We start from the raw sequence: 22,465 nt of genomic DNA on the forward strand, positions 1-22,465 counted from the left end.
TGATGTGATCAGGTCGGAGGTGGCGAAAGGGTGGGCAGGCTGGAAGAGGGCTGGAGGGGCTGCGTGCAGGGGCAGGGGGCGTGGGGCCAGGGGTCCTGGGCAGCACGGGGAGCAGGGCTGGGCCATCTTACTGAGTGCCATCTGATACACGGTCCGCTTTTTCTCCATGCTGGGCACCGGCGCCGGCTGCTGCTCATACTCTGTGGGCAAAGGATGCGAATGAAGCCCAGGGGCGCCCCCGGGGGCGGGGTGGAGCGAGCTCGGCCAGCGGGCGTGGCCAGCGGGCGTGCGCAAGCGCGAGTGGGGCAGTGAAGGGCCCGGGCCCGGGTCAGGGAGAGGGGCAAGTCCGCCGGCGGGATGGGGACGGGGGCCCCCCCGCCAGTCCTGTGCCCACTCACCACTCTTCTTCTTCCAGGGGGAGACTAGCCCGGGGGAGAGGCAGTAGAGGAGCCAAGAGTTAGGACTTCAGGGGGAGGCGAGGGGTCCCCTCTTTGGAACACCCTCCTCCCTCAGGGTAGGGGCGGTCAGTGGCCTGATCTGCCCCCTGTCAGGGGAAACCGGAACCCCCAGGTCCACTCGGCCCTGTCTGGGGGATGGGCTGGCCTTCCTTTCTGTTATGGGGGTGGGGAAGCTAGTGGAGGAAGAGATAGAGAATGGGGGTGGGGTGAGTTGGGGCAGATAGAGAAAACCAGAAAGGAAACAGGGACCCGTAAGAGGGACGTGCAGACCCAGAGAGAGACTCGACAGAGAAACAGATATAAGTGGACAAAGCAAAGTTGACTCTCAGACGCCCCTTCCCAGCGACACACACGCAGGCCAGAGAGAGTCTGACCCATGGACTAGGGACAGGATGAGGACAGGACCCCTGGTCACTAACAACACTAACAAACTCAAGGTCTGGTTCAGCCCCCTTCTGTCCAACCCCCCCCCCACCCCCGTCCTCCCCAGCGCCTGTGCCCCAGCAGCCCCATAGGCTCACCCATCTCCTCCAGCTCTGAGGTCATAGACTTTGAACGCAGAGAAATGGCTGGAGGTGGGAGCCGCTTCGCCTGCTGGGGTGCTGAAAAGATGACGGTGGGGGTCAGGCATCAGTATCCGGAGAGAAGGCCCATGAACACCCCCCCCCCACCAACACTGCAGTGCTCCCAGATATCAGAGAATGACTGCCACCAGCATGCTGAGCCCTCCCTACCTCAGTTTCTCCCCCAGAAGGGTCATGAACAAGCAGCCTTGGGGAAGGGAAGGCCAGTGGTGGGGACCATTAGGCCATTAGGACCTCTGAGGATCTGAGTCTGGTGGCAGTGGGGTGCCCAGGTCTGGCCACACAAATGAGTGGAGAAGCACCTTTCTTATGGACAGCCTCATCCATGTCCGGGTGCCTGGTGACCATCACCACCTTGACCATCAGCGTGTTGCCCCCTTGTCGGATCATGTTCACCACCTGCCGGTGGCCAACCTTCACCACATTCTGCCCATTCACCTGTGGCACAGATACCCCACACCACACAGAGGAGGTGAGGGGAGGGATGCTTTCAGCTTCAGAGTCCCCAACAGAGTGGCCTCCAGCCTTGCCCCGTGTGTATCACTGTTGGCCTCCCCATCACCCCTTCTCTTTGCAAGGCCCTACTTCTCCTTCGGTAACTTTCCCGGCCCCAGGGCCAGGGAAGGGGCTGAGCTCACCCTATTCTCCCCTCTCCCACCCCCCCATCCATGCCCCTGCATTGTGTGTGTGTGTGTGTGTGTGTGTGTGTGTGTGTGTGTGTGTGTGTGCTGGGGAATAGCTCTGTTTTCTTCTGATGGTTCAGAGAAGACTTTTGGAAGGAATCACTGAAGGAAGCGAGGCTGGCTAGGGGGTGGGCTGGGGGGCTGGGAGGCCTAGTGCTGAAAGAGTGTCCGGATTTGGGCAGATTTGTTGTGGATCGGGAGGAGCCTAGGGATTTCTGTCACCAGGGTCCCAGGGAGAGAGCAGTATCTGTGGAAGGGGTGCTGGAGGTCAGCCCTTGGGAAGGCCCCTGGGGCTGGGGGTCAGGACTCACCTCGATGAGGAAGTCTCCCATCCGCAGTCCCGCTCGCCATGCCACACCCCCCTCGTCCACAGACTCCAGATACTGCAGCGCCGGGAAGGCCGGGGTGGGGGTGAACTCCTCGATGGGGGTCTGCGCTGCAGATGGGAGGAGCCGGCGGGGTCGGAGGGGAGGGGGTGGAGAGGCCGAGCAGGGGATGGGGCTCAGACCCAAGTCACAGAGGCCTCACCGTAGCTGAGGGACCAGCACCCTGGGGGTGGGGTGGTGTGGGCTGGGGTCCCTTCCCCTGTCCATCCCCCAGGGTCAGAGAGCCCTTCTCCCGTCTCCTCCCCAGCCGGCACTCACCCTTGGCCCCCCGGAGCACGAACCCAAACCCCTCACTGTCCTTCTTCTGCAGCAAGACTGTCTTCTCCTTAATGATGTAATCGCTGGCAAGGGGGTGGGGTGGGGGTAGGGGGGGTGGAGAAGGGATTATGAGACACGGGAGTCTGAGCTCCAGCAGCAACCCGGTGACCTGAGCCCCTGCTCCAGAGCCGTTCATCCCACCTCCTAGGATCTTCCTCACCCATTCCATGTGTGTTTGCTCACAGCAGCCCTTACAGGCCTCCCCCTCAGAGCCCGGAGTGCTCACTCTCCCACTCAGTCTTCCCTCATTCATTCATCTGTGCATCCATCCACCCATCCATTCAGCAAGCAGTTTCCAAGCCCACTGTGTGCGGGCGCAGCGCAAGGGATGGGAGATAAGTTGTCAGATTACCGGACAGCCTGACTGGAGCCCCCACTAGCCACTTCCTTATCTGTGACCTTGAGCCGGAGGCTTTAACTTCTTGGACCTCAATTTCCTCATCTATAATGTGAGACAATAACAGGCCCCACCAGACGGGGTCGCTGTGGGAGTTCAGTATGTACGGTATTCAGCACGAAGCAGGGCACAAGCATGTGCTCGGTAGGATTCCTTTAACTAAGTCTTGGGTCAAGTTACCAAGTCAACAGGACATGGGTACTTCGACGATAGCCCTCCCAACTCCTTGACCACTTATCTACTACAGTAACGGCCCCCCAGGTACCCAAGCAGATTGTAGCCTCACTTACTCAGCACTGTGCAAGATGGTGGCCACTCGATTCATGTGACGATTTATATGCAAATTAATTAAAATTAAATCGAGAAGTTCAGTTTCTCAGTCTCACTAGCCACGTTTCAAAGTGCCCCGTAGCCATGTGCGGCTAGTGGTTATCAAGGCGGACAGTGCAGTTACAGAACATTTCCATCGCTGCAGGAAGTTCTAGTGAGCCCCAGAGACTTTTCTATTCCCTGGTATACCTCCAATGTATCTCCTGCATGCAGTGGATAGGTTCTAGTAAAAATGCAAACTACCCACGAATATGCAGTCGCCACCATCAGGCCACCAAAGCCTGTCGCACATTTAGGTGATGTTCACATAACCAGGAAAGTTCAATTAAACTCAAATTTTTTCCATGAATCTCAACACCTGCCCGGGGTTGCTCAGGTAACACCTTCAAACCCTCTAATCACCACAGTGTACCTCAAGATTATATATCCATTGCATTCCAGGAAGCCCAGTATGCAACAGGAATACCCATTCACCTTGACTCCAACCCCACTTCCCTTGGGAGCCCCAAGAATACCCCCCACCCACTAGAATGCACACCCTACTATACCCCGAGCTCCCTGTGGTCACGTCTGAGACCCTTCCAGCGCACATGCACACCCGTTAGCAGATCCCAGTAATATCCACCAGCCCCAACACACGCCAATAATAGCCAAGCGTGCTCCCCACCCACTTCAATTACCTACCCCCACAGATTCGGCGAAACAGCGCTTCACGATTACTCCAGTAGATTTCAGTAACGCCCCCACACATCCCAGTATGCTCCAATAATAACTCCCCCTCACTTGGATCTCAGTGTATTCCCATAACACGCCCCCTGAACACATCCCAGCACACGCCAATAATACCCGCTGCGCTCCTACTGTATTTCGGTACCACTCCCCTGACACGCAAGCACCCCTGTGTACTCCCGTGACCCCCCACGACTTCCACTGTCACTGTCACATCCATGTTTGCACCACAGCGCCAGCGTTCTGCGCCAGCGTTCTGCGCATGCGCGTGTATGGCAGCCCTGCCCCCGTCCCTCCCCCCCTCCCCTTATCGTAACTGGGTGTGCTCAACAGCACGTGTGTATAGACAGGCAGACCTAGCAACAGCTCTCTCTTCAGGTTCACCATGGTCCAGTCAACATGCCACACTAACCCACCATGTCTTCTGGATCTTATATTCAAGCCAGAGAGAGGCCACCTTTGTAGCTGGGTGGGAGGGGTATAGGAAGAGAGGAGGGAAGGAGTTCCAAAAGGGGTGAAGGAAGGGAGGGGAAAGGAGGAGGAAGAGGGCAAGGACAAGGTCAACAGAAATTGGTTCAGAGCTGCCTGCTCCTGACCATGCATTCTGTGACACCCACCTTTGTCCCAGCCTGACTACTTCCACTGAACTCTTATGCCCTTGTGCTCGCATCAGCAGCACATATACTGAACCCTTATGCCCTTGCTACCCCCCTACCCCCTCCAGACTTCTAGGCTCCCAGCAGGCAGAGTGGCCTTGGGACTTTGTTCATCCCTCATTTGCAACTGTTTCTTTTTCTTCTGTTCATGCCACAAACCCCTCTGTTTCCCACACCGTTCCCCTACCTCAGGAATCTCTCTTTTATCCCACATTATCTTCACACTCCAGACACAAGCCTTCCCCAAATAGCCCATCCCCCCCATATAATTCAATAGAACTCCCATGTCCATTGCACGCCAGGAAGAAGCCCTTGCTTTGTGCAAGGCGGTATTTGAAACCCTTCACTGGGAAGTAACTCGGTTGTCTCTCCTAGCCAGCCTCTGACATAACTGTAAGTACTATTTCCACTTTATAGGTGAGGAAACAGAAGCACAGAAAGGTTAGGCAACTTGCCTAAGGTCACACAGCATGTAATCTTAGAAACACAGCAGAAATACTTGGGTGGCTGCAGTTATAACACTGTTCTCTCTCTGCACCCAAATACTTCAAGCACATATATATCTGCCCTGAATTGGCCAGAAGCACCCACCCCTCGGTGCCTGAAATTATTCCAGGTTACGCCCTCAGCACAATGAGTGACATTTAGTGACCCATTGCTGAATGCCAGACGGGGCTCCACGCATTTAACATTTATCTATTCACACATTCTCACAACACCCCTGCAAGGGGTAACTGAGGCACGGAGAAGTAACATGCTCGAGATCACAGCAGCTAAAAAAGGGTCAAAGCCAAAGACTGAATTCCTCACAGGCAACCCGTACACTCCAATAAGATGCGTCCAAACACCCTCAGATCATCACAACACTACCTCTGTTCCTCCCTCTCAAGCATCCCCATCCCATACAGGCTCCTTTCTCTCCGCACTCCTATGACTTTCTCGCCCAGTCCCTGACCATGGGATGCTTCCCTCATCCCCCTCATCCCACCACATTCTCCTCCAGCTTCCCATCTGCCCTTCTGCCCCAACAGTTTCCCTAAACTCTGTGCTCCCTATCCTCTGTGTGTGTGTGTGTGTGTGTGTGTGTGTGTGTGTGTGCCCCTTTACCTCTCTGAGCCTTGCTCCCTACGCCTCCATGCCCTCTGAAAGCTCCCTGTTGGCCCAAACCACCCTCATTAGCTTTCACTTCCCCTAGCCCTCCTCACACCCGCACTGGGCCATCCCTCTACCTCCTGTTTCGCTTCTGCACACGGCCCATCCCCTTCCCCAAAGTGTCCTCCACGGACCTCTGTGACCTCTCACCCTTCCCATGCCCCCCTCACCCTTCCCTTCGCCTCACCCCTCCTTCAGCCTCTCCTGCCTCTGCATGCAACCCCACCGTGTCCCCTACAGCACCCTAGGTTCCTTTCATACTCCCCAGTCCCCCGCATTCTCCTCCGTGGAAGCCGCTTTCTACTTCTGCAGCCTCAACTCACTTCCTCACGCACCCTTCCGCCTCCTGGTACTTGCAGCTGCATTTCATTTACATTCCCTGCATCCTCTCTGTGTTCTCCCTGTGCTGCCTGAATCCCCACCCCCAAATCCTCCTCACCCCATTTCTCCAAACACCCCACGCACCCTCTATGCTCCAGCACCCCCCCGTTTCCCCCACTTCGGTGTCCTCCACTTTCCCCTGTTCCATTCTCATCAGCCTCCCTCCTCCTGAGACCCTCTAACCCCACCCCTGCCCCAGCATTCACTACCCACTCCATACCCCATTCAGGCTGGCATTGCTGACGACCTGCCCTGCAGGAACACACACAATGCTCTCCCCCAGGCCATCCCTTGGCGACTCCAGAGCGGCCTCCGGAGCTCAGCGGCCAGCTCTTGTTCCCTGGATCCCACACGCGGAGACTGCAGCAGTGTCCACTCCCCCCCACCCCCACCCCAGAGGTGCCTCTCACACACCCAGGATCCCACAGCCTAGAGCTGGCTGCTGTACAAGGCACCCCCTCCAGTACTCAGCCCCTCCTCATGGACCCATCTCCATGGGTCTCTCCAGGACCTGCACAGAGGCCCCCTCGCTGGGAAGCCAGCCCCCTCCCATGCTGAGAAGTGGTACACACAGGCAGAAGCAGCTCCCCGTGCAGAAGCGCAGCCCACGGCTCAGCACACATGCCCCACACCGGCACGGACCCCCTGGAGGCAGGGAGAGGGGCACATGGGGACAGAGACACGCAGAGGGACTAGAAAAGGAGGGGTGTGTGGGGGGGAGGGGACAGGCCTGGCATGAGAGGATAGGTAATGGGAAACACAGCCGCAGTCCCTGGGACAGACCCACTCTATCACTCACACACACACACACACACACACACACACACACACAATCCTCAGACAGCCTCTCTGTGGCTCCAAGTCACACACACAGATAGACACCGCCAAACAGGGACACACAGATGGACACAGCTGGGGGAGGGGGGCTGGGAGCCCACCATCTCTCCATCTCTGTCAGTCTGTCTCTCTCTCTCTCTCACACACACACACACACACACACACACACACACACACACGCGTGCGCGCACGGCTGCAGGCAGTCACACACACGCACATCAACACAGCCACACTGACACATGCACAGTCGCACAGTGACACGCAGCGGAAAAAGAGGAGGGGAGGGGAGGCCGGGGGTGGGATGTGTGTGTGATGGGGGGATGACTGTGAATGGGAGAGAGGGGTATGAATGAGGGGACTTGCCAACTCTGTAAAGGGGTGTGCGGAGATGGGGATCAGTGGAACAGGGTGCCTGAGGGGGAGCCACGGTGGCTCCCCACGGGGAGGGCTCCACAGAGTGGGGGCGGTGAGGGGGGCAGAAAGGGGTAGTGGGTTCCAAACCCCGGAGTGGGATCCGATTGGAGGGTCTGACTGGGGGCAAGGTTTCGGAGGAAGACATGAGGGGGGTCTGAAAGGGCCTAGGAAGGGGGCTGAGGAGTGTATGTGCTGAGGAGGGCTCGGGGAGAGAGGCCCACGGACGAGGATGAGAGAAGGGTTGAGAAGAGGGGTCCTTAAGGGTTTACCACAGGGGGAAGGTGAGGGGAGAGCGAGTGGGGGGGGGGCGGCTGGAGGGGGGAGGAGTCCCAAGGCTGGGGGATTAGCGGCGAGGGGAGGGTCGTCACAGCGGGCCTGGGCCTCCCAGCCTGCCGCGGAGAAAAGGGGCGGCGCGCTCCGTTACCTGTAGATGTACCAGACGCTGCGCCGCCGGGGCCCCAGGGCCGGCCAGCTGGAGGAGAGCGCGGGGGGCGGCTGCGGCAGGGAGCCCCCACCGGGGCCGCCTCCGAGACCCCCGCCACCGCCGACCGCAGACAAAGCCATCGCCGCCGCGGCCCCGGCCCCGGTCCGGGTCCCGGTGCCGGCCGCCCCCGCCGCCGCCGCCGCCGCCGCGTCCCCGTCCCCGCTCGGCCGAACCCCCGTGTCCGGGCCCCCAGGCCCCGCCTCATGCTGACCCGCGCCGGGAGGGGGGAGGGGGAGGGGGCGCGCACCCTCCCGCGGGAGGGAGGGCAGGGCCGGGGGCTCACATGCCGGGGGGCGCGGGGGCGCGGGGCGCGGGGTCGGGCCGCGGCGGGAGCGCGAGGACCGCGGACGGCGCCGGCTTCAGCACCGCGGACAGCTCCGGAGGCGGGCGGCGGGCGCGAGGCTTTAACCCCTTGGCGTCCTGCGCCGTGTGGCGGAGGGGGCCGGGCAGGGGGGGAGGGGGCCGGGAGGGGAACGCGGGGGCCCCCTTGGCGGGAGAAGGGGGAGGGGCGAGGCGCGGGGGGGGGAGGAGAAGGGGAGGCACTTCCGGTCTGGGGCCCCCCCTTAACCCCCTCCCCCCTCCTGAGCCCTCCCGCGCAGGTGCAGAGCGAGGGAGAGCGGAGAGAGAGACGCACAACACCATACAAGATGCCTCGCGACCGCGTGCGGGGACGCGCGAACCGAGCCCCACTTCCCAGGCAGGGATACCACGGTGAGAGAGGCCCCAGGAGGGGACGCACAGCCCCCCATCGCAGATCGACACATAATGCACCCCGACACAGTCTGGAAGGGCCAGGAAGGGAAGGCTAGAAACATTGAGACTGGGCTCCAGAGCAGTGAGAGACACCCCTCCCCCCAGGCCCAAAGAAGCCCAGAGGAGGGACAGACACACACCGCAGCTCACTCCAGAGAGGAGAGAGCATAGACCCCCTAAGGGAAGGAGAGAGGGTGGCAACAGGCCAGGACCTCACAGCTCCAGCAGGGATGCAAGGCACACAACACAGACCAGGCCCCCTCAGATGGGGTAAGGGGGGGGGGGCTGGAGGGGAAGAGGCTCAGACGCACCACACAGAGCAGCACATGCTAGCAGGCACAAGGAGGGAAGGAGAAGGGGAGGGAATGAAGTTGATGGAGCTAGGGGAGGAGAAGGAAGAAGCTGAGGGCAAGAGGGACCACGCCAATCCAGCTGGTGAGGCAAGTGATTCCCAGACCAAGACCAAGGAGAAACCCAGAGAGACACTGTCAGAGACAAGAAGCAGAGGCTGATAGGGAGATTTGGGGTGGGGGGGACCTTGATACTCACCCGGTGCCCAAAGCCAGAGACGTGCCAGGTGAACATGCACAATGGTCAAGCGCCTCAGACACTCCGGGCGCAGGGTGGCACCCCAGCCCCACCCTCTCTCCCCATCTTGTTATTTCTCTTTCCCCAACCCCCTCACCCATCCCCACTGGCCAGAACACAGACACGTAGGTTTGGACACATTTAATGGAAGGATGCTACAAACAAGGAGACCCTTCCCTGGATGGGGGGAACAGTGGGGGAGGGTGTCATCTTTCAGATACCAGTTATGACCATCCCTCCCCCACAGTCTTGCCCTTCTGGAAGCCCATGCCCTGGAATCCTCCCCTCTTCTGCCCTCCCCTCCCCCAGTGCCCCAGTCCTGAATTCCAGATCGATCGGACAGATGCAAATGCATGCACACGATTTTCTGGGCTGGCACGCACGGACAGTGGCATGCATAGAAAGAGACAGACGTGTGCAGAAACCCACCTGTCCGTACAAGGTAAGCAGACACACTGACATCCCTGGAAACACTTGCCCTCATTCTCAGACACACAGATTCAGGGAAACACAAATGTGCAGTGCCAACCGCACGATTAGCCTCAATCGCGCGCCCATAAATGACAGCCAAAAATGCACCCATCTACACAGAGTAGGACAGACCCTCTCGCTGTCATGGGCATCTACAGGCACAGGGCTACAGGTCTGGGGCCTCTAGTCACCCATGCACACAGACACGTGTCATGCTCACCTACAGAGACACGGGGGCAAGGACACACTCAGAGAATCCGTACAAGGACGCTCGCCAGTGTCAGATGTTCACGCACAGGGAAACCAGCTCTGGTCGTGCACACGCAAGTCCACATATCCCCAGGCAACCCTTTCTTCCCATTCCTGACCCCGTGCCCTCCCTTCCCCTCCCCTCTCACCTCCCTGGGCCAATCCCATCCATCAAGCTTCTGAAGCAAGTCAGCCAGCAGCCAGGGAGGGGAAAGGTGTCAGTGTGCCCATCTCTCCACCCCCACCCCTCCTGGCCCAGCTCTGCCTGCCCCTCTCCCCAAACCCGTGCAAGGCATGGGATGCATACACTTCTGCTGCACGTGACCGCACAGAGATGGGGCACACGAAGGAGAAAGGCCTCCAGCCAGCCACACACACGAGCTCCCCAGGTCCCCAGACAGCTCCATACTTATCTGTCCACCCCATTGGTCTTAGGCTACCCCAAAACTGGGCAGTCTCAGTGGCTGCCAAGGACGGTTTGGGACTGGGCTTGTGGTCTGAAGCTAACTCTGCCTTCTCCCACCTCTGGATCAAACTTTTGAGGGAGCAGAAAGGAGGCTTGGAGGTGGTGGACATATTTAAAGGTGGAGTATGAAGGGAGGCTGGGGTGAGAGGCACCCAAGGGTGTAAGGACATTTACCTTGGGGCATCAAAGCTGTCGTAGGAGCCCACGGTATAATGCCGGAAGAGTCTCTTTGCCTTGTCACTGCGGCTTTCTGCAGGAGGACAAAGGACGACCTTGGACTCTCACTCTGGAAACCATGGGCCCACTCCGGGGAGTCCTGGCTCATGTCATTCCCTCTACACCCCCAGCATCCCACCCCTGTCGGGAGAACCCCAGGATGATCAGGGACAACTGGGGAGTCCTCATTACCTTGTTTTCCCTCCTGGGAGCGGTTCGCCACCTCTTCTAGGCAGTCCGAAGGAAACCAGCCAACACGACCTTTGACCTGGCCTTCCCAGAAGCCTCCTTCCCCGATGCTAAGCACTGGGTGGGGAGCAGGGACATAGAAACACTTCTGTGTTTCTGTGTCGTCTCCCCAGCTCCAACATACTTGATGCACAGCCTTGCCACAATTGCCCAGCACCTAGCACAGGGCCTGGCCCAAGGGCATCCTTAATAAATGTCCAAGGAAGGGATGAGGGGTTGGCTGGAGAACCAAATCCTATCACTCCTGCATTCTTGCTTTCTGAATCCAATGGGGACATCCAGAGGCACTGGGAGAAAGGGCTGTGTCTGGTGACATGGTCCTCACAGGTTAAATCCACCCAGGACTGGCCCTCACCTCCCTTGGTAACCAACCAGGCACAGCTCAACTGTTCTATAGTTTCCTGATGCCCTTTTAGACTCCCTAAACCCTTCCGCAGTCCCGCCACAGTCCCCATTCCCTCCCACTCCCTCCTGGCCACTCAAATTTCTGTCCTTTGCTCCCAGCCCCTGCCCTCTGCCTCTCTTTGTTTCCCCTGGCTCTAGACAGGAGAAGAGATTAGAATCACCTCTTTCTTCCTCTCCACCCCCGTCCCTGGAGGCCGTTTCCTGCTGGCCCCATCTCTTAGCCACACATAGCACACATTTGCTGACTGGCTGTGCTGTGTGTATGGCAACTGCTCAAGGACAAAGACAGACATTGGGAACTGCTAATGTCTATCCAGTTCTCACCGGTGACCAGAACTCTAAGAAGGGACACTTTCGTTAAACCCCTTTTACCCACAGGGAAACTGAGGCTCAGAGGGCCGAGGTCATTTGCTCAGAATATACGGCTTATCGTCCATAGAGTCTGGATTTGAACACCGCACTGCGTCTCCAGGGTGAATGCTTGGAGTCACAGTGTTTCGCGACCTCTCTGTTCAAGCACTGTGTTGCTGCTGCTTCTAATACTGATGATCAAAGCAACAGTAACAAACGCACGGTCTTCCATTTCTTCATTTCTCCTGGCTCTCTCTGCGCCCTGCCCTTCGCATACTTTCCTCACACCTACAGGGGTAGGCGACAACTGGTTTCCCATTTTATAGACTAAGAAGCTGCAGCTAAACAGAAAAGTCCCTGGTCCCAGAGACGGCTCAAGTCACACTGGGATTTGAATTGGGGCCCCCTGGTGGCTTTCTCTGCTTCAACTTCCACCCTTGGGAGGATCTGGGGAGACCAGATCGAGGAGATGCTTAAGGTCAGGGAAAGGAACAAGTGAGGGAGTAAAAAGGGCTCTGGGCTCTTGGCTAGCCCTCCAGTGACCGACTGAGTGGTCATGGAATCAATCGTCTGTTCACCGAATGAGTATTTATTTAGTGTTGGTCATGAGTCAAGCATCAGGCTAGACACTGGGTAGAGCGCCCTTGGACACAACCAATGTGGTTCTTGCCCTCGCGGAGACTCCGCGCAGGCAGCCGTGGGAGGTGTAACTCTGTAGGCGACCGCACGATTGAAAGTTAAGGTCAGGGGCGCCTGGGTGGCTCAGTGGGTTAAGCCGCTGCCTTCGGCTCAGGTCATGATCTCAGGGTCCTGGGATCGAGTCCCGCATCGGGCTCTCTGCTCAGCAGGAAGCCTGCTTCCCTCTCTCTCTCTCTGCCTGCCTCTCTATCTACTTGTGATCTCTCTCTGTCAAATAAATAAATAAAATCTTTAAAAAAAAAAAAAAAGAAAGTTAAGGTCAGCACTCCAGGGGAGAAGGACCAGGTGTCCAAAGAAAGGCCAGATGGGGGTCTATAAATCGGATGGCAAAGAGGTGCCAGGACGGTGTCCTGGACGACATGACATACAGACTGAGACTGGAAAGATCCTAGGAGTTGAAGAGGCAGAGAGGGAGGAAAGGTTGTCCTGGGAGAAGGAACAGCATGTGCAAAGCGTCTGGTGTGGAAAAGGCTTGGGGCATGTGAGGAATGGGGAGAAAGAGGTTCCTGGCACCTTGTGAGGGAAGGAGAGAGTGCCATGGGATGAGGTTGGTGGGTGGTCAGGGGAGGGGCTGGCAGCCAGGCACAGGCACTGGGGTTTGGCCTGAGAGCAGAGGAAGCCTGCAGCCTCTTCGGGAGGGGGGAACCTCAAGGGCATGGTGGATGGAGGCGCACTTTGAAGCAAAGACATGTCCTACTGTAAAGGAAGGACATCCAAACCGGGCAGCGTACAGAAGTACTGGGCTTGAATTTCAGAAAGAAACTTGGAAGATACTGCACACGGGAGGTTCCACCCTCGGACCTTAGCTTCCCCTTCTTCTTTCAAACTCAGTCTCAAAGCGCAGACCACACCCTCCAAGTGGCTTGCATCCGTGCACGCACAGGCGCACACACTTCCCAGGCGCCCTGCCTCTAGCGGCACTGCCCCGGTCCCCAGTTTGCTCCTCCGTCTGGCCATTCATTCATTCATTCATTCAACAGATGTGCATTGAGGCTTCCTGGGTCCTGGGTCCTGACATGGGCCCCTGGCCACCCAGAGATCAAGGACATGTGACCTTGCCTTCAGGAACTCAGGCTACGGGAAGAGAGAATGCGAACAGATACCGATGCATGACCCAGCTGATGCTCTGACCCCTGCACACCCTTCCATGACCCACACAACCTCTGTCTCCTGTGGGAGGAACCCCCAACTTTCCCAGACAGCCGGGGTCTCTCTCTCTCCTCTCTGAGCTCCTGTCGTGGGGGCTCACTGAGGACCATGATCATTGGCGTTTGCTGTGTGCTCAGCATTGTCCTGGATGCTTTAAAGGAACTTTTTAAATCCTCATCAGGGTCCCGTCATACAGATGAAGAAACTGAGGCCCAGAGAAAAGTCTCTTGTCTGAGGGTGCCCAGCCAAGAAGCGGTAGAGCCGGGATTTGAACCCAGGAAGCCTGGCCCTCCAGCGCTACACTACTCAGCTCCTCTGCAGCCGAGAGTCGGCAAAGAACTGCTCCCCCGTCTCGCATTCACTGCCACGTCTGCTTGCTTCCCGTTTCCAAGCCTCATTCTATCCAAGAACACACGTCACCAGCCCCGCGAAGTCTGCACGTGAGGGCTACTGGCACCGTTTTCCAGAAGCACACAGAAGAACCAAAGAGAGGCAAACTCCAGGAACAGCAGCCGCCGGCCGCTCAGGGAGCCCTGGGCACGGCCCTGGCTTCCAGCACCTGTCTCAGAGCCCCAAGAAGTGGGCCCCATGATGTTCCTCAGAGGAGAACACCTGGCAGGGGCAGGAGGTGAAGTCAAGGTGGCTTGGCCCCCCGCTCCACACCAGGTGGCAGGAAAGACCATGGGTTCAGACTGGGGACTGGGGCACGTCATTGGACCTGGGAGACCTTTCCTTCAACTGTCAGAGGGGGTCCCAACACCCTCCTGAAAGGCCGATCTTGCGGGGGGACCACTCCCACAGGGCCTGGCATGGTGTTGGGGTCCCCAAATGCTCATTTCCCTCTTCTGCCTCAACATGTCCTGCGGCGAGCCACGATTCACGCTCAGGGCGGGGGTGTCCAGGGGGCTCTCTGGGGTCCCCAGAGTATGCCCTGGACAGTCTAGGCCCTGGAGAACTGTTTGTCCTTGACTGCTTCCTCGAGTGGTTAGCTCCCCTGCCCGACCCTCGCCCCCAGCCTGGCCAGGCCCTGCCCGGTTACCTTTGATCTTCTCCCCCTTGCTCAGGGAGATCTCCCCCTCCGCTTGGGCCTGGTAGGACTTCACCGCCATGAAGGAGCGTCCAGGCACCGCTGAGTAGAGCTTCCTGCGCCTCCCGCGGCTGCCCAGGGAGCCCCCAGGGCCCCCCGAGCCCCCCGTTCCCCCTGCCGGCCCTTCCCTGGGCGTCCCGCTGGAGCTGCATACACAGAGGGTGTGAGAGGCAGGGGAGAGTGGAGGGAGGGGGCACCTCTGGGAGAACAGGGGTCCGTGGGGTGGGGGGAGATGGAGCATCAGAGCGGGGAGGGGGTCTGAGTGGGCTTCCCAGCTCTGGCATCCTTAGGGGAAGAGGGCATTTGGGGGCTCCCTCTGCCGGCCCACTGCTGCCCCCCCCCCCCGCCCCCCGGCCCCCTCCTCTGCCTCCTGGCTTCCGGCTCTGCCCCTCCCACGGCCCTGCATGCTGTGCCTGATTCAGCTTCCTGAAGTGGAGCTCTGACTGTGTCATCTCTCAGCTCCCTCACGAGCCTTCAGCGACTCCCAGCTTCCTCCTGGTGCAGGTCCAACTCCTCTGCCTGCCATGCCCAGCCCGCCATGATTTTTCGTTCTTCCGTGTCCTCAGGACATACCGGCCAGCCACAGTCCCCCTTCTCCCAGCCTGGCTTCTTTACCCCCGCAGAATGCCCCCTGCTCATCCTCCCTCTACCCTGAGTGGCTCCTCTGCTCCCCCACCCCTCCTCTGGCCTCTTCCCTAAGCTCAGATACCCTTCCCCAAGTTCCTTGTCCATCCCCACCCCATTTGGCTTTTTCTCACCTTGCCCTGTCTTTCTGTCTGTCTGTCCTCAGGGGCTGGAACAAACATTTTCATTGGGCTTCCCACCCCTGGCCCCTGGCATCGAGCAGGTGCTCAGCTAAACTGGCACATTCTGGGACAGGTGCAAGACTGCGGCTTACAAGGCCCTCCCCCCCTCAGGGGGCAGGAGCAAGATCTGGAGGCCTGAGGGGGTGGACCAGGGCCTGGGGTGGATGGGGTGCCAGCGTGGGTGGGGGCAGTTGCGGCTCCAAGGATAGGATCTGGTTGGGACCAGGGCTGAGCTTTCCTCTACCTGGGTCGTCCACGGGGCTGCCTCTTGGCCTCTTCGGGGTGCCTCCCGCGGGATGGGGAGCGGGCCCGTGCGCCCCGGGGGCTGCTGGCGCTTCGGAGGGTCCCACTGCTGAGCTTGGTGCTGGGGGCCGAGGGCTGCGACTGGCCCTGGGGCCCTGAAGTAGGGCCAGGGGCCCCAGAGGATGAGGTCCCCGGGGCGGCAAACACCATCCAGTCGGGCAGGGCCATGCTGGTATCACTGTTGGCCCGCAGCAGGGCTGGGGGCACCGTCAGCCCTGCGCCCGGGGGTCCCCGTCGCCGGGCTGCATACTTGGGGGACTCCTGGAAGGGCACTGGGAGGGCATAGCAGCAGGGGGCAGAAGGAGCAGGGGAGACAGGCAGGCGGAGGGGGCGTGCAGGCAAGGGAGGAGAGGCATAACGGGAGAAAGACAGCCATGAGAGAGAGTGGGGGGTGGGAACTGCACCCATTATTACCCTAATTACCCCTTTTTACTATTCAGATAGTCTCACAGCCCACTGACTCCCCAGTCCCTCTGAACACCCCCAGGTACCCATCCGATCGCCCCTCAGCCCCACACCCCTGCTCGCTCACCCACATCCTGTTCTCGATGGTTTCGGATCAGCTCCCCCAGTTCAAAATTCCCAGCGATCACGGCCACCTGGAGGGAGGGGGCACAGGGAGGTGGGGTGGCCCAGGCAGCAGAGGGAGAGGGCAGGAAGCACGGTGAGGCCCCTGCCCCCCAAACCTTCACCCCAGCAACCGCACCCCCTTCTCTCCCCAACCACCAGCCTCTCCGCCAGCACCCCTACCTGTCCCGCCTTCCTCACCCCTGCCTTCTGTGTGCACCTCCCCGCCGCCCCCCCCCGCCAGCCCTCACAGCCCCACACCTGGAAGGGGGTCTGTCCGTTGTTATTCTTCACATCCTTGTTGGCTCCTCGATAGAGGAGAATCCGAGCACAGGTCTCCTGTGGACGAAAGCGATGGTCGGTGGCAGAGGGTGAAACAAAAGGAAACCATGAAGATCATGAGCAGACAGAGGAGCTGGGCTGAGAACTTCAGGAACAACCTGATCTAAACCTGCCTGGCCTGGGACAGCGGCCACTTACCACACGTGGCTCAAGAGCCCTTTAAATGTGTCCGGTCCGAACTGACCTGAGCTATACGTGTAAACTGTACACCAGATTTCAAGAACTTAGCATGAAAAAAAATTACACATCTCTAATAATTGTTATATCACTTGCATGTTGACACGATAATATCTTTGGAAACCATGGGTTACTGAAATATGCTACAAAGATTAATGTCACCTGTTAACTTTTTTTTTAAATGCGGCTCCTGGGACACTTAAAATTACACACGTGTCCCGTGTTACAGTCTATTGGACGGCGCTCATCAGAATCAGGGATTCTCGCCCTCCGCACTACTGACATTAGGGACCAGATCCACCTTTGTCGTGGCGACTGTCCTGTGCATCTTAGGAAGCTTAGCAGCATCCTGGGCTCTACCACTAGATGCCACTAGCACTCCCTTCTCTAGCAGTGAAAACCAAGAATGTCTGCACATAGGGCTAAATGTCTCCTGGGGCCAGGGGTGCCGAAGTCCAGAGCCACCCACCCAGGCTTCACGGAGGGCTTCCTATGTCGCATGTCAGGGGCATAGCACTTTAGAGGCAGAGCTCACTGTATTGCCCAACAGTTGCACGAGATGGAAATTGCTATCCCCATTTGACAGAGGAGGAATCTAAGGCATCACAAGGAGTCCCCCGTCATGCAGCTGGTGACTATCAGCGGTTGGATTTGAATGAAGATCTTTCGGGCTCCAGAGTCTTTCCTCTTATCATGCATTCTGCTAGACCCAGAAGGAAGGGGGTGGGCAGAGGGGGCCAGAGTTGGACAGTGGGAGGTAGGAATGCCATCCATGTCCAGATCGGTGCCTTCCTAATGTCAGCCACGTCACTCCCTCTCGCTGTCTAGATAAATCCCAGTGGCCTCACCATGGCCCGAGACTCCAACTCCACCTGGTTTTCCTGCTCTCCTACCTCCAGCCTCATCAACTTCATCTTCTGCCATCTTTGTTCACTCCCCATACTCCAGCCACACTAGCCTCCTTCTTCCTCTGACAGGCATGCTCCTGCCCCAGGGCCTTTGCACCTGCTGCTCCCTCTACTTGGAATTAATTGTCTGCCCCTAGATTTCCACATGGCTCATTTTCTCACTTCATTCATGTTTCTGCATCTTCGGAGAGGGCGTCTCTGGCTACCTTGTCAAAATAGCTCCCTATCCTGTTCCCTGTTTTATTTTTATTTATACGATGCCCACTATATGCCAGGCATTCTTCTAAGCCAGTATTAGCTCATTTTCTTCATGACGCTATCTCCCTCAAATGACATTTCTCTTTTACTTGTCTCATTAGCATCTCTCCCCCACTACATCGTGAGTTTTACATAGGGGCACCCAGCACTTGGAATAATGCCTAGACCACAGGAGCTGTCCAATAAACTGTTACTGGAGTCTTCCACCCTTTGTCTTGCCTGACAAACCCAGCCTGGCCCCAGATCAACTCCCCTCTCCAACTCCCCCCGGATGCAATTCAACCAGCATTCACAAAGCACCCCTCGGTTTCACTCTCTTCGTGTAACAAGCATGCCAAGGATGCTTGTATGGTCCCGTTCTACAGAACAGGCTCAGAGAGGGCAAATCTGTGCCCAAAGTCACACAGCCGGGGAGTGGAGCAGCTAGAATTCAAACGTGGCCTCTGAAGCCCAGGGCTCATCTGTGTCTTATGGGTGTACAATGCCAGTTGCCTAAGTCGATCCCTGAACAGCAAAGTTAGCTCAGTTTTCTGGGTGTGTTTGTGAGAGTGTGAGAGTATGTGTGTGCATCCAAGTAAGTTGTACATGCTGACCCCCAATTAGACTGTTAACTGCTGTTTGTGTGTTTTTGCGTGTCTGCCTGCCTCCACCATTGCCTTGCCCAGCCCAGGCCCAGAGCATCTCCTCTAGCCCAACCAGCAATGCACCCTATGCCTCAAGAACCTCAGTTTACTGGTGTCCTAGCACTGATCTCACGGCACTGCAATTCCTTGTCTACACAGCTGCCTCTTCGCCTGGTGTGAACGCGCCCCCACCCCCAGCTCCCCAGACAGGCACCATGCTGAGTCCGATTCATCTCCCATTGGTAGATGCCCATGAAACATGCACGGGGATGGAGGAGGAGGACGAGGAGGAGGAAGGACATGGAGCCGAGTCACTCAGAATTCATTTGTTCAAGTCATTCATTCACTGAGTCATTCAGTCTATTGCAAAGAAAACACCTGTTGAATATTCTGAGGGGGGCTCTGTGTGGTCCTGGGGCAAATTCAAGGTAGCTGATTCATAATTAATCCGTCCGCTCACTTATTCAACATAGAGGCACTGAGGCCGAGTACGTCCTGCAGCCTCGGGGCTGAGTGAATGATCAAACTGAGCCTCCACACTTGAGGAGCTCATGGCCTTACATAACATGAACCTGACCTTCACCAGCAGGGGAGAGACAGCCATGTCAGGAGACCAGTGGGGGAGAGTGAGGAAATCGGTCAGACCTAGCTCTGGCCCTGGGGAAGCTTAAGGTCTGAGAACTTGGTAGGGAGAAACACAAAACGAACTCTCTCTTCTCAACATCCACTAGCTAAGCGCCATGCGAAGACGTCCATCCACTCGAGCCTTTGCTCCGTAGGTGTTACTGACCCGTTGCACCGAGAGAGGAGAAGCTCAAGGAGGCTCCTCCGGCCAAGGGTAATTGCTCCCACACGCTAGTTCTTTATACTAAGTTTTCCCTGTTGAAATGATACAGTTTCCATGTCCTGACGAACAATGCTTCCTTCTGGGGATGAGCGCTCAACACACATGGTCTTTCCTCCCCTTCAATCAGCTGACTTCATCCCCACAGCAGGGAAAGGACAGAGCCTGAGAGAAGGCTTGTCTGGGGGGGGGGGGGTCTGCCCACAGGCCATGCGCCGAGGCTGTGGAACGGGGGAATCAGGGTGCAGGAGAGACAGAAACACTGGGGAGGGGACATGACAGCACCGCGTTGGTTGGGTTTGACAAACACGGAGTTCTTCCTCGGCAGAGCAGACTGCTTGCTGCCACAAGGCGGCACGTGGCTACCTGCCACATTCCCAGCACTGCAAGTTCTGATGAGGCAGAAGGGGCTGGGGCTGTCTTGGAAGACTTCCTGGAGGAGGGGGAGAAGTGGTTGGCAGACCAGCACCAGCGTGCCAAGCCCCGCTCTGCGGAGTCCCTGAGGCACCCCTCCAAGGGCAGGAAGCCCTGGATAACAGGGAAGGAGACTGAGGGGCTAATTCGCACAGGATCTCCCAGGGCTGGGGTCAGCAGGCTGAAAGTCACAACTGGCTGGTTCTGGTTCTGGTTTGTGAGGCCCCTGCTAGCTCTTTCTGGCTCACCTCCTCCCATGGCTCCTGAGGTGGGGGCCGTCCACCCAACCCTGAATTGCTACAACTTGCAATACGCTCTTGCTCCCTTCTAGGCTATGGTTTGGCCTTTCCTCTGTCCCCTGCAGCGCCCCCCAAAAGGCACTGCACACAGCAGGTCCTCCATGGGCAGCAGAATGGAGACACACAGGAAAGGGGACCCGGGGAGCAACTCCCCCGTCTGGTGACAGTCCTGATGTGCTCTCTCCCCTCTGGTTTGCTACCCAAGCTGTGCCCACTGCCTGGAACACCCTTTCTCTCCTTCCAATTCAGCTGACTCCTGCTCGTCCTAGCACTGGTACTGCATTTTCTGGGGCGCCACTTCCACCCCAGCCCCAAGGCCAAGCTCAGGCTCGGGCTCCCGCGGGGACCCAGATCCCCTGGAATCTCCCTCCCACTGCCCTAGAGCCTAACAGGAAGTCCTGCTTGGCTGGGGGGGTGGCTATCTGTCTGGCTCGCTACCTGGTCCTCAGCATGGGGAAGGTGCTCAGTAAATAGTCTGCTGAATGAATGAAGGCACAGACGAACGAACGAATGAAACAGTGATGGAACAGGGGGCGCAGGGAGGCTGGGAGGCTGGGGGCAGGAGGAGGGCCCCAGGCAGGCGCTGCCAGAGCAGACCTTATTGTAGAGGGCGCAGATGTGCAAGGCCGTGTTCCCCGAGGCGTTCTGGGCTCCGGGCTCAGCCCCATAGAAGAGCAGGTGTTCCAGGTGCTGAGAATGACCCCGCTGGCAGGCCTGGGAAGACAGGGAACCCAGAAGGCCACATCAGAGTCTCCCAACCGTAGCATCTATCTGTAGCCTGATGCCAGCAAACCCTCCTTCTCCCTCTCTTTTCAGCCTCCATTCCTGCCCAGGAGCCCAGACTATCAGCTTCCCGGGTCATTCCAAGACACAGGTGACTGATCTGGCCCTGCAAGAGGCTCAAGAGACCATCGCCAGCCATCTCAGGGATCAAGATGTCCAGTACCCCCCGTCCCTGCCTCCCCCCATCTTTTTCTCCTTGGAGACCATGCTCATCCCACCCCCATGCTTTGTGAGGACCCCAGCATCTGGATCCCCAGCTCTTTGCACAAGGGTTTCTGATCCTTGCTCTGATCAGGGCCCAGGCACACCCCCTCCGCACACATCCCCCCCCCCAACCCCTCCTGGCCGAGTCTGGAGCACCTGGTGAATCTCCTGCCAGCCGTTCTCATCAGCTATGCCCAGCTGGGCCCTGTTGTAAAGGAGCAGCTCACAGCAGCGGGGGTCGCCCCCCACCATAGCCGTATGGAACAGAGGGGTCAGGCCTCGGCGGTCCTTGTAGTTGGGGGAGCCCCCAAGGTCCAGGAGTGCCTGAGGAGGGAGACAAGACAGAAGACTGTCCCACTAGTCCTGGCTCAACCTGAAGGGACCAATGGGGCAGGGAGTCTTGGGTGACCCACACTGGCCAAGGCTGTTTTGGGTTCTGCCATGATGCCCTTGTACGACCTTGAGGCTGGCTCTTCCCCCGTCCCGTGGCTGACTTAGAATGAGACATGGAAGAAGCCTGGTGCCTCAGCACCTCATCCTAGAAGGAGGACAGTTGGGGGACCATGGGAGAGAATAGTCTGGACGTGAGAGGATCCCTGGCCAGGCAGGAGACGTAGTTGGGACCAGCATCCCAAGGATGGGCTGCAGAAGGAGATCTGGGAAAAGGGCAAGCTTGGACCAAGGGGAGTCGAGCCAGCCTCGCTGAGGCCGGGGGGCTGGGGGACAGGGGGCACAGAGGCTGGCGGAGCTGAGCATCATTAGAGAAGTGTTGGCAGCAGCTGCGTGAGGACAGCCTGCAGCAGCGCTGTCCACCAGGACATTTGCAGGGACAGAAACAGCCTACAACCGCCCCACCCATCCAACACAGCAGCCACACGTGGGCTCCGGGGTGCTCGAATCTGCCAGCGAGCCCGAGAAACAGAAGTGTTCGTCTTAGTTCACTTTAATTAATTTACATCTAAACAGCCCCATGTGGCCAGTGGCTACAGGACTGGACAGAGTCGGTCTGGAGGCCGGGTGGTGGTGAGAGCAGGATCGGTCTGGGGGGAAGGGAGCAGACTGGGGGTGCATCCAGAGGGCCTAAGCAGATCTCTGTGGCTGGCGTCTGACTGCATTTAGGGCCTTCAGAGCAGCTGGCAAAGGGAAGGGAGGGTCCATCCCACCGGAGCATCTGCGAGCTGGGCTTTTATCAACAGCTACATATCTCTGGGGGCAGTCTATCCTGACCTGTGTACGAAGAGGGATCAAGTGCCATTGGGGTGAGGGGAGAGGAAGGGGATTTTAAAACAAGACCACATAAGTGGAGATGCGGGTTCATCTACCTGGGAAAGTGCATTTTAGTCGCAAAGCACAGGGAAGGGCTGCGTCTGCTTCTAAGAGGAGGGGAATGAGCCCCAGGCCAGAAGGGTAGGTGAGGGGCTGCACCAGGAGGTATGGGGGGTGGC

General features: G+C 58.1%; 1 protein-coding gene across 4 annotated transcripts in view; it reads right to left on the reverse strand.

Annotated features, from left to right (window-relative positions):
• Nucleotides 1-22,465, reverse strand: part of SHANK1 (SH3 and multiple ankyrin repeat domains 1) — a 46,011-nt gene that overhangs the window by 17,300 nt on the left and 6,246 nt on the right. For 2 of the 4 annotated variants that reach the window (XM_045988196.1, XM_045988199.1), the window contains exons 7-21: nucleotides 21,177-21,344; nucleotides 20,631-20,747; nucleotides 16,430-16,507; nucleotides 16,134-16,200; nucleotides 15,543-15,873; nucleotides 14,445-14,638; nucleotides 10,745-10,858; nucleotides 10,511-10,586; nucleotides 10,020-10,049; nucleotides 2,370-2,452; nucleotides 2,037-2,161; nucleotides 1,345-1,480; nucleotides 980-1,060; nucleotides 399-422; nucleotides 132-200 (exon numbers count right to left, since the gene is read on the reverse strand). In XM_045988196.1, the coding sequence (XP_045844152.1) occupies nucleotides 132-200; nucleotides 399-422; nucleotides 980-1,060; nucleotides 1,345-1,480; nucleotides 2,037-2,161; nucleotides 2,370-2,452; nucleotides 10,020-10,049; nucleotides 10,511-10,586; nucleotides 10,745-10,858; nucleotides 14,445-14,638; nucleotides 15,543-15,873; nucleotides 16,134-16,200; nucleotides 16,430-16,507; nucleotides 20,631-20,747; nucleotides 21,177-21,344 (1,693 nt within the window). The remainder of the gene's footprint in view (nucleotides 1-131; nucleotides 201-398; nucleotides 423-979; nucleotides 1,061-1,344; nucleotides 1,481-2,036; nucleotides 2,162-2,369; nucleotides 2,453-10,019; nucleotides 10,050-10,510; nucleotides 10,587-10,744; nucleotides 10,859-14,444; nucleotides 14,639-15,542; nucleotides 15,874-16,133; nucleotides 16,201-16,429; nucleotides 16,508-20,630; nucleotides 20,748-21,176; nucleotides 21,345-22,465) is intronic. The other 2 variants (XM_045988198.1, XM_045988197.1) reach the window with 2 other exon arrangements.

This window comes from Meles meles, chromosome 19 (assembly GCF_922984935.1).
Source record: "Meles meles chromosome 19, mMelMel3.1 paternal haplotype, whole genome shotgun sequence".
In the NCBI taxonomy this organism is placed as follows: domain Eukaryota; kingdom Metazoa; phylum Chordata; class Mammalia; order Carnivora; family Mustelidae; genus Meles; species Meles meles.